Source organism: Crinia signifera, chromosome 7 (assembly GCF_055691185.1).
Source record: "Crinia signifera chromosome 7, ASM5569118v1, whole genome shotgun sequence".
NCBI lineage: Eukaryota > Metazoa > Chordata > Amphibia > Anura > Myobatrachidae > Crinia > Crinia signifera.
Window position 1 is genome coordinate 151781308 of NC_139223.1, and position 12101 is coordinate 151793408.

Consider the following 12101-nt stretch of genomic DNA (forward strand, 5'->3'; position numbering starts at 1 on the left):
AAGCCTGCATCCGCGCAAGATGTGTGGTTAATTCTCCGCCGATTTCCTTCAAAAACTGTGCAAGTGTACCTAGATGAATTGAAGCTGTTTTCAATGCAAAAGATGATCACGCTAAATATTCATTTGATTTAGATTTATTCTTCGGGAGACATCAGGGGCCACAGGGCTTAACAGTGGGTAGAGAGCGGATGAGCGACCATTCTAGCACCAGAAAGGTAAAACTTCTTGGCTGCTCCCATGTCAGCCAGGCTCCTTTATCCGCCTCCAGGCCCAGCTACTTTTTTAGTTGTGCTGGCAGGAGCCAACACGCACTAGAGAGGGGCTGCCTTATGCAGCCTAACTTCTTATTTTTAAAATACTTTCTTTTTATTTTTTTTATTTTCCATTTGCTAGTAGGGGGAGTGGGCTCTTCCCACACATCCCCTCCCCCGGGGACAGGAGGAAGGATATACCCACATTGGTTTCCTCCCCTGATCTCTTCCTGCCTGCCCTGGCTGCTCTCAGCCATTCCGGAGTTCCACCTCTTCACTGCCGGGCCACTTGGGAAAGTCTGTACCTCTCCTACAAGGTGATTCTGCGTAAGAAAATCTCTTCGCATGGGCCGGTTTAGTGCCGTGCGATGCAATATTCCTATGTAATTTATTCACTGCTCTCTTGGGCCTGGCGCATTGCATCGCACCTCCCGCAAAATCTGATGCGATTGCATGCGATTTTATAGGGTGCGATGCCTTTACATTAGCAATACACTTGTATGACATGCAATGAGGTTTTAGGCACCCCCCACTATCCACGCCCCCTCCCTACTTTTTCATACCCCCACTATCCACGTCGGCATGGAGTTGATCTTGTATAGTTTGGCGAGCCACCGAGCCTGAAGCATGGGGAGCGCATGCGGATTACTTAACATGTATTCCACGTCCCCTTGCGGGGCTCACCACACTTCGGGCTCGGTGGCTCGCTGCGCTCGCCACACTATATATAATCAACGCCGACATGGATAGTGGGGGTATGAAAAGGTCGGGAGGATGGTTTCCGCTGCCGCTCGCCACGCTTCGGGGTGCCATGGATAGTGGGGGGTGCATAAAAGCTCATTGTATGTCATACAAGTGTATAGCTAATGTAATGGCATCGCACCCTATAAAATCGCATGCGATTTTGCGGGAGGTGCAATGCGATCTGCCAGGGCCAAGAGAGCAGTGAATAAATTGCATAGGAAAATGGAATCGCACGGCACTAAAACGGCCCATGCGATGCGATTTTCTTACGCAGAATTGCCCACTAAGCAATTTGCGATTTCCCTATGCTAGCGTACGTATGCTAATTAAGTGCCCTGCTAATACACAAGTACCGTTTTAACACCATCACTGCCTGTCAGAAGAATATTGTGTTAACTGTACCAGTTTAGCTGCCTCTTGTACAATGTCAGAGGACAGCGGTAGTGATACAGGGCCTCCTATATTGGTGTCCTGCACACGTTGCAAGGCTGATGTATCCCAGCTTGAGGAGGGTTTTTGCCAACAGCGTTTCAATGCGCAGACGCAGCCCCATGTGACAGCTTCCTCTCAGGAACCTGCCGGGGCTCAGTCCCTTACTCAAGTGATGTCGCAGTTAGTAGATAAGCTCTCATCTACACTGTCCCTGCGGCCAAGGACATCCACGTCTCCAGCGTGTGCCCCCCTTGCGGAGGAACCTGCCTGGGCGCGTGCTCTGGCAGCCTCAGTTCAGGACATCCAGACCAGGTAAACCTGGAAGACATAAGGCTTCTGTCAGGGGGACCCCTTCCCTCAGACCCTTCCTCCATCAGGACACTGATACAGACAGTGATGAAGGGGCAATGCAACAGCTGAACAACTTTGCAAGGTGGTGACTTGGTCGTCCATTAATACTTTCTTACACTTTTATGTGTTTTACACGTTTGCCTCACAGGATGCGGCATTTGGCCAGAGTGTACTGGCTGCGGCACAGGCACCCCTGCTTCATTTGTATTGAAGTTCATAGTTCCTCTGTTGAGTGAACTTAGTTAATAGTTCCTCTGTTGAGGGTACTCACACATGTTACAGTTATGGTTTCTCTGTTGAGGTACCACACAGGTTGAGGTTTTGATGTATTTCTGTATAGGTTTGTCTTCTATCTATCTGATCTCCTGCCTGGCTTGGTAAAAACTGAAAGTAGCTGGGCCTGGAGGCGGGGTAGAGTAGGGGTGGAGCCTGGCTGACCTGGGAGCAGCCAAGAAGTTTAACCTTTCTGGTGCTTGAATGGTCACTCATCTGCTCTCTACCCACTGTTAAGCCCTGTGGCCCCTGACATTCTCGAAGAAAGAGATTTAACAGGTAAGACATAAATCCCGTTTTCTCTACTATTCATTCAATTTACATTTTGTTAATTGATCAAAATAAACTAATATAGTACTATAAAGCATTATTACTTTGCAGAATTCTTTCAACACCTACTTAAAACTGTACTGTGTGTGTATATATGTGCATATAATATACAGTGGAGATCAAAAGTTTGTCCACCCCAGGCAAAAATTCATTTTAATGTGCAAAAAGAAGCCAAGGAAAGATGGAAAAATATCCAAAAGGCATCAAATTACAGATTAGACATTCTTATAACATGTCAAAAAAAAGTTTAATTTTATTGCCATCATTGACACTTTCAAAATAACAGAAAACACAAAATGGCATCTGCAAAAGTTTGGGCACCCTGCAGAGTTTATAGCATTCACCGCCCCCTTTGGACAGCTGAGACCTGGCAGTGTCATGGATTCTTCTCAATCATCGTCTGGAAAGACCAGGTGATGTCAATCTCCAAAGGTTTTAAAAGCCCAGACTCATCTGACCTTGCCCCAACAATCAGCACCATGGGCAAGGTCAGTCTAAGCAGTTGTGTAGAACACTGAAACAGAATAGTTGACGCTCACAAAGCAGGAGAAGGCTATAAGAAGATAGCAAAGCGTTATCAGATACCCATATCCTCTGTTAGGAATGTAATTCAGAAATGTCAGTCATCAGGAACAGTGGAAGTTAAAGCAAGACCTGGAAGACCAAGAAAAATATCAGACAAAACAGCTCACAGGATTGTGAGAAAAGCAAGTCAAAATCCACGTTTTACTGCACAATCCCTCCAGGAAGATCTGGCAGACACTGGAGTTGTGGTACACTATTCCACTATAAAGAGATACTTGTACAGGTTGAGTATCCCGTATCCGAGTATCCGTTATCCGAATTATTCCGAAAACCATACATTCCAGAAAGTGAAAAAAAAAATATTTTTTTTGCTAAAAACTCACTGGGGACATTTGTAACAGCACTACTGGTGACATGATATGTCACTGGCACTATATATGTGCAAGAAAATGATTGCTTGGCATTCAAATTCAATATCTGAGATAGTACACAAATTTTGTTTCATGTTTTGAAACCTTGTTTTTTGAACAAATAAATTATATTTGTGTGTATTTTATGTGGTAATAAAATATTTGTGTGTATTTTATGTGTATATACAGCATACATGCAAGATACTTAAAAATGCATAATTGAAATATTAAAATATTCCGAAATAAGGAATAATCCGTTATCCAAAATTCTCCTGGTCCCGAGCATTTTTGATACGGGATACTCAACCTGTACAAATATGGTCTTAATGGAAGAAAACCTCTTCTACGTCCTCACCACAAAAATGAGCGTTTGACGTTTGCAAATGAACATATAGACAAGCCTGATGCATTTTGGAATCAAGTTCTGTGGAACGATGAGGTAAAAATAGAACTTTTTGGCCGGAATGAGCAAAGGTACGTTTGGAGAAGAAAGGGCACAGAATTTAATGAAAAGAACCTCTGTTCAACTGTTAAGCATGGGGGTGGATCAATAATGCTTTGGGGATGTATTGCAGCCAGTGGCACAGGGAACATTTCATGAGTAGAAGGAAAAATGGATTCAATAATATTCCAGCAAATTTTGGACGCTAACTTGATGCCATCTGTGAAAAAGCTGCAGTTAACCCCTTCCCGACATATGACGTACATTTACGCCATATGTCGGTTGGGGGTGAATCAAGCCAGCTCACGGAGTGAGCTGGCTTGATAGAGAGCAGGTAATGGCTGTATATTACAGCCATGTCCCTGCTCTCACGGCCACGAGCGGCGAGTTCGCCGATCGCGGCCGTTTAACCCTTTAAGCACCGCGGGCAAAGCGCCCGCAGTGCTTAAATAGCTGATCGGAGGGGGGGGCGCCCCCCTCCGGCGCCGATCGGGGCCCCCCGCAGCGCGATCGGAGGGTGCCGATCGGTTGCCATGGTAGCCAGGGGTCTAATGTAGACCCCTGTGCTGTCCGTGTATTCATACCTATTACATCCTGCCTCAGGCAGGATGTAATAGGAAGTGCAAAAAATCACTACGTTCAGCCATAGAGCTCTATGGCTGAACCTAGTACAGGCGATCGCGCCCCCTAGTGGTCAAGTACACTAGGGGGCCTTGTAGTAAAAGTAAAAAAAAAAAAAAAATAAAGTTTAAAAATAAAAAAAAAATAATAAAATATTAAAAGTTCAAATCACCCCCCTTTCCCCATTTCCCAAATAAAAATAAATAAATAATAAAAAAAATAAACATATTTGGTATCGCCGCGTTCCTAAAAGTCCGATCTATTAAAATATAACATTAGTTATCCCGCACGGTTAAAGGCGTAAACGGAAAATAATCCCCAACGCCAAAACTACGCTTTTTGGTCGCATCGCCTACCCAAAAAAAAATAGCTAAAAGAGATCAGAAAGTCGCCCATATCCCATAATGGTATTAATTAAAAAGTACACTTCAGCCCGCAAAAAATGAGCCCTCACCCAGGTCCGTAGGTGGAAAAATAAAAAAGTTATAAGCCGCAGAACATGGCGACGCGACGCAAATTCGAAAAACCGTAACATTTTCTATTTTTTTTTTTAGTGGTAAAATGTAACGAAAACTATATAAGTTTGGTATTACCGGAATCGTAACGACCCATAGAATAAAGATAACCCATCATTTTAAACGAACTATGAACTCCAAAAAAAACGTAACCAGCGCAAAATTGTGGAATTGCGTTTTTTTTTTTTTTTACCCCACATTGAATTATTTCCTGATTCCCCAGAATATTATACGGTATAGTAAATGGTACCATTAGAAAGTACAACTTGTCCCGCAAAAAAAAAGCCCTCGTGTCTATATAGCCGGAAAATTAAAAAAGTTACGCTTATTTGAACACAAGGAGGAAAAAAAAAAAAAAATTACCTTAAAAGGCAATGTCGGGAAGGGGTTAAAGACAGGCTGGCTTCTACAAATGGATAATGATCCTAAACACGCCTCAAAGTCCACAGTGGATTACATCAAGAGGCGTAAACTGAAGGTTTGCCATGGCCTCCACAATCTCCTGACCTCAACATAATTGAAAATCTACAGATAGACCTTAAAAGAGCAGTGCGTCACAGACAGCCCAGGAATCTCAAAGAACTGGAAGACTTTTTGTAAGGAAGAATGGGCGAAGATACCCCAAACGAGAATTGAAAGACTCTTAGCTGGCTACAAAAAGCATTTACCAGCTGTGATCCTTGCCAAAGGGGGCAGTACAAGATGTTAACTCTGCAGGGTGCCCAAACTTTTGCAGACACAATTTTTTGTTTTCTGTTATTTTGAAAGTGTAAATAATAGAAATAAAATCTAACTTGTTTTTGACATGTTCTAAGAATGTCTAATCTGTAATTTGATGCCTTTTGGAGATTTTTCCAACTTTTCTTGGCTTCTTTTTGCACATTAAAATGAATTTTTGCCTGGGGTGCCCAAAGTTTCTATCCCCACTGTATATTTCGCTATTTATTTACACATAAGTGACTGATACAGAGATGGATGTAATATGGGAATAAATGACTCCAATGCAGCATTCTTGCCAAAAATTTGTATTTTAGCGCATAAGACACTCAGGAGGTGAGTATGCTTTATTCCCGACAACTTACTACCAGCGGCACGTATCTACACCTCCCTAAAGCAGTTACAAAAGATCAGTCCCATTTGCTCTAATTGAACTCAATGTGAGAGCACCTCTGCCCATCCTACTTGTCCTGAGGATTGATATACCAAAATGATGTATGAGTCACAGAAAAAAAAATGCTACGTAAATGGGCATGTGATCAACTCTTCATCGCCCACTAAGTATATTGTAATGTTGACACAAATCTTTCTTTGTGTCTCACTTTTCTTTTTCTTGTAGATTCCAACTTTTCCAGATACTGGACTTAGGTTCCAATGAGTGCTCTTATATTTCAGGATCATTTTATGGTACAGGTAAGTTTGCTTGAAGGTTTAATTGATATTTGTCTGTGGTATAATGTCTGTTTTGCTGACTTAATCCATATGAACTTTTTGTCCCCTTCAGACATATTGCTGCTCGATGATTGCAATGAAAGACTTCCATTTATATGTAGCAGTGGTAATGCTCCCCTACTGGAAATAATAAGCACTAAAATATACAACTCATCTGGAGGTTGCCCTGCAAATTGGACCTCATTTGGAAACAAGGTGCAGTACAAAATAGAGCACAGGGTTACTTTAGTATGCCATTTATCTTGTAATAAGAATTGTCATATGTGTCAAGTTCGGAAATCTAGAATTAAATGTAGGGGTAATCCAGTTTGGACAACCCTTTAATGTGAAATGCACGGCTCCTCTGCCATCTCCCAGAGGGCCATGAATTCGCTACTAAGGGGGGTATTCAATCTTTGATTCTGATTGTAGGAGCGTTCCCACAGTCGGAATACAAGATTGAATACCCCCCCCCCCCCCCCCCTCCTTAGTAGCTAATTCACGGCCCTCTGGAAGGTGGTAGAGGATCCTGGCTCATTTTCGCTCTGCTCGACAGGCGGAATTCAATGTTCCGCGTGTCGAAAAGTGGGGTGTCATAGAAAATGTTTGTGGATTGACAAGAAACAGCCGTGAATTCGACAATCCACGGGCGTTTCCAGCAACTGAATGGTGGTGGGGGCAGGAGAACCCCGGCAATGGCGGTGAGTGGGGGGGGGGGGCTGGTGCCCCATTTGTGGTGGGTATATCTGGGGCAGGACAAACCCACCACTCAATGGGCAAAAGTACTGTAGAATCTGTTTTGTTGAAATCTGCTCTCGCAGACGGAAGCAATGAATAGGCAGCGAGTGCTATTTCCCCTGTCGGAAAATTGAATCTACAGGTTAGAAGATAAGGTACTTATGTAGTAGCCAGGCGCCCAATTTGCATACGTACGCTTACTTAGGGAAATCGCATCGCGTGTGCCTTTTTATGCGATGTCCACCGACCTTTTCATACCCTCACTATCCACGTCGGTGTGGAGTTGATTTTATATAGTGTGGCGAGCGGACGCAGATTACTTTACATGTATTCCGCGTCCCCTTGGGAGGCTCGCTGCGCTCGCCACACTATATAAAATCAACTCCACGCCAACGTAGATAGTGGGGGAATGAAAAAGTCAGGAGGACACGCTCCACCGCCGCTTGCCATGCTTCAGGGTAGCGTGGGGGGGGGGGGGTGCCTCAAACCTCATTGTATGTCATACAAGTGTATATGTAATGTAATGGCATCGCACCCTATAAAATCGCATGCGATTTAGCGGGACATGCGATGCGATCCCCCGGGGCCAAGAGAGCAGTGAATAAATTACATAGGAAAATCGCATTGCACGGGCCATGCGATGCAATTTTCTTATGCTGAATAGCCCACTAAGCAAATTGCTTAGTGGGCGCCCTGCAACTACATAAGTACCGAAGATAAATTACATACTCTATATTACAATTCACGAACCCTCTGATGTTCATGGGTTTCTGATTTGCTTCAATTGTTACTGTTTGTATTTTGTTCTGAATAAAGCTACAAGTAATACATGAGTTACAAGTACCTGCGAAGCCGACATTCATATTCAAAAAGAATAAGTAATTGAAGACCCTTCTATCTCCCAGTGAACTGAAGGAGATCAGGGAGGAAAGGCTAACGGAAGTACCTTCGAATATGTGGTTAATGTCAAAACCAAATGGATGCTATGAGTGTGGCAGAAACTCATGCATGTGTATGCATAGACACACTCCTGCCGTACCTTCAGACCGGCATTCGTTGACCCCCCCCCCCAACTGACTTGGACCATGCCCACAGTAGCTGGCAGATGACAGAGCTTGGAGATGCTGGCTCTTAACCCAGATAGGAGGAGAACTGACCTGTGCGTTGCATTCCTGTTGGTTGTAAGATGGAGTTTTCTTGAAGGCAACCTGTTTATTGCTCAAATAGTCCTAAATATGTTCCTCCAATTTTGCAAGGGGAATATAGCATAAAAAAAGTTTCCTCAAAAACTACTTCCAGTAATTTGCTAAGGAACCCAAGCTTCCCACCTACAGCTTGAATACAAGTTCCAGAGATGGACAACCAGGCAGGGCGTGGTAGTCCTTTTTGACTACTTGCAACCATTTAGCTCTTATGAATGCCATTTTGAAGGCTGCTTGCGAAGGTATTCCATTTTCCTGATAGTAAGTGCTGCACTTAGATTTAACCAAAGTCATACATGTGTTTTATTGTACACAATCTCCCTAGAACTACATGCTGGGCTCCCCTATGCCTGCAGTCTGGAACTGATGGAGCTCTCCCCCCAATGCACCACAGCATTAGGGATTAAAGGCCCATACACACTTAAAGATTTTCATTTCAAAAGACTTTGCTAAAATCTTTGATAGATATATCTTTCCCCAAAGTAGTGCGTACACACTGAGCTATTTTCCCCAAAGAGCAAGAGATTTTCAGGAGGCAAAAGACTTTCATTATAAATGGGCTGGGTTTGAATTCCAAGGGTTCCATATATACAGTGCATTGGTGGCAGTGGGCATATAAATATATAAACATTGGTGGGCAGTGTTGGCACTAATTTATGCATTGCTGGCACAGACCAGCAATGTATACGTTACCGCCAACACTGCCCACCAATGTTTATATATTTATATGCCCACTGCCACAAATGTATATTTACTTAAATGAAAACTGCCCACGTATGTATTTATTTAAATGGCATGCATGTACTAGACGGGGTGCGCATCATCCCCCCCCCCCGTGTGCCCCTGGAGCGACTCGGCTGCATAATTCCCCCGTGGAGCACAGCGCCGGCCGCATAACCCACCCCCCTCAGTGGAGCGGGTAAGCGCCAACCAACTGCCTCCCCCCCTCCTGGGGCGCCCCGTGCCCTACACCGTCCCCAGCACATAATGACACACACAGCTGGCCACCAATGTTTATATTTTTATATTCCCACTGCCACCAATGTATTCATTTAAATGCACCAACAATATATTATAATATATTATATAATATATTTATATTATATTTATATATATATATATATGTATATTATATTTATATATCATATATATATCATATATATATTATATTGGTGCATTTAATGAATTCATTGCTGGCAGTGGGCAGAATAATATAAACATTGGTGGCCAGCAGGGTGTTTGCAGGGAGCGGTGCTGTCTGCTCCGTATTTAGCAAGGCTGGGGTGGGGCTAGCCTGGCTGGGGAGCAGGGCTCTGCAGCAGCAGCAGCATCCAGCCGGCTGACCAGAAGGAGCACAGGGTGAGTACAGACAGGCGAGGGGGCGGGGGGCGGTCCGCCGGGCTGAAAGTGGTTAATCTTTCAGCCCGGCAGGCGTACACACATGGCGATGATGGATGAAAAACCATCCATCATCGCCACATCTGCTGGTAAAACCAGCAGATGGACCACTTTCCTAGTGATGATGCGGGAGCGCGCATGATCGCTAGTCCGGGGCATACACACTGGGCGATTTTCAGCCGAAAATCGCTCAAAACGGCTGTTTTGACCGATTTTCAGCTGAAAATCGTCAAGTGTGTATGGGCCTTAAGCCTGCTAACTCTCTACCCTAGGGATCCGTGGAGCTGGTTATCCCTTTCTCTTAGCATGCACTGTTCCAGCTTGGCTGCCCAGTGGAGAAAGAAACACTAGTTCCCATAGTGGTTATCACCTGAAGCCCCTCGATGGTGTCCTACAGTAGTTCCTGTTCCCGTTCCACATTACACCTTTTCATCATATCTTTTCCAATCGGTCCTCTTTCTTATGCATAGCCCAGAAGAGAGGTCTATCTGTACTTTAAAATATCACCAATATCAGGGAGCTCATGTTTGAATATTATTATCTATATTTATGCCTCTATGATTATGCTTGCTCTATAAATTGCAATGATTGTTTCTCTTATTTTCAGTGCTTTTTAAAAGTGCCTGAAAAATACTTAAAATTTAAAGCTGCAAACGACTATTGCTTTACATTCGGGGGAACTCTTCCTTCAATCTCAAACCAGCTTGAGCAAGGTAAACGTTGACAATAATATGTAATCTCTAGTACCCACCCAGCCCTCATACAGTACCGCCCCTGTTTGTACCATAGATATACCTGGACCCCTGTGTTTTGGCTTGGGTCTGTATTTCTTTAAACATTGTTAAAAAAAACACACACATATCTATATCTAGATAGATAGATAGATAGATAGATAGATAGATAGATAGATAGATAGATAGATAGATAGATAGATATATCCAATGCACTCACGGTTATAGAAATCCTCAGGTGTGGTGCTCCCGTCAGGCACATATCATAGATATGGTCTAATCTCCACTTTCCAAAGAACCAGAGCACTCACCAGACAAATGACGTATTTATTATCTCATCCAAGAGAAATCATTTAGCCGAAGTTTCAGACCTCACAGGGTCCTTAATCATGGCAATCAATCCTCCACCAAAGTGCAACTGACCCCCTACCACACAGACCACACATATATAGGGCCCTAATGATGATTATTCTACTCACCTGTGCAAGCAGGAAGTATAACAACATTGCACAAAAGTCTCAATTGCATACATTATATGTCCTGCATATTCACAGCGATGCACCTATACAGTAATTCCACACATCTATTGATGAAAGATACATCCTAATAGATCAGATAAACCTGCTAATAGATCAGATAAACCTGCTAAATACCTAAGTGTCCACCACATGTGGCGTCCGTCTATTTCCGCGTTCCATCCTCCTGGAACGCATAGCACTTCCGTTGTTAGTCAACCGGCATAGTTAATAGCATCATTTCCTGGACGGTCACCGATCAAGGACACATGTTCCGTGTCTCATCTTATAACGTGTATAATGGCCAGCATGATCACTTCAACCTTTCTTTAAAACCCACAAGTCATTTCTCTCATGTCACAAAGCGGGATGCGGTCATTTGGTCTACTGCATTATGGTCGACAGTCATTAGGTCGAATCCATTAGGTCGACATGCTAAAAGGTCGACATGACTCTAGGTCGACATGGGAAAAGGTCGACATGATTCTAGTTCGACAGGTCATTAGTTCGACAGGTCATTAGTTCGACAAGGTCATTAGTTCGACATTGTCTATGTCGACATTCACAAGGTCGACATGGAGTTTTTCACTGTTTTTTGAGCCAACATGTGCCGACAGGCGGTATTTCATGCCCTACCATCCACTAGGGCGTGGTGGGAGAATAAAATAGTGTGCCGAGCGTAGCGAGGCACCGTGCCCGACGCATAGCGAGCGCAGCGAGCGATGCGAGGGGATGCAGTGCACTTTAAACTGTGTCCATGTCGACTGTGTTGACATTCAGGTAAAAAAACAGTGAAAAACCCCATGTCGACCTTGTGAATGTCGACATAGACAATGTCGAACTAATGACCTTGTCGAACTAATGACCTGTCGAACTAATGACCTTTCGACCTAGAATCATGTCGACCTTTTCCCATGTCGACCTAGAGTCATGTCGACCTTTTAGCATGTCGACCTAATGGATTCGACCTAATGACTTTCGACCATAATGCAATAGACCAAATGATCCCAACCCCACAAAGCAACACCTAAAGCAGCGATCTTAGTTATCATGCTCGCCTGGGGAGGTTTACATAGCCTGATGTTATAGGTGCACATCATCACGTGACCCTGTAGCTGAACAAAAAAAATCACCATAGTGACCATAAAGAGTATATACAACATGATGTGTGCCCATTAATTGGTGCGCGTCATCA

The 12101-nt window shown here is 43.7% G+C and overlaps 1 protein-coding gene across 2 annotated transcripts in view; it reads left to right on the forward strand.

Annotated features, from left to right (window-relative positions):
- The window catches only part of LOC146020677 (lymphocyte antigen 75-like), a 341840-nt gene that overhangs the window by 283874 nt on the left and 45865 nt on the right, over nt 1–12101 (forward strand). For both annotated transcript variants that reach the window (XM_083153965.1, XM_083153966.1), the window contains exons 44-46: nt 6231–6304; nt 6396–6538; nt 10268–10373. In XM_083153965.1, coding sequence (XP_083010091.1) covers nt 6231–6304; nt 6396–6538; nt 10268–10373 — 323 coding nt within the window. The remainder of the gene's footprint in view (nt 1–6230; nt 6305–6395; nt 6539–10267; nt 10374–12101) is intronic.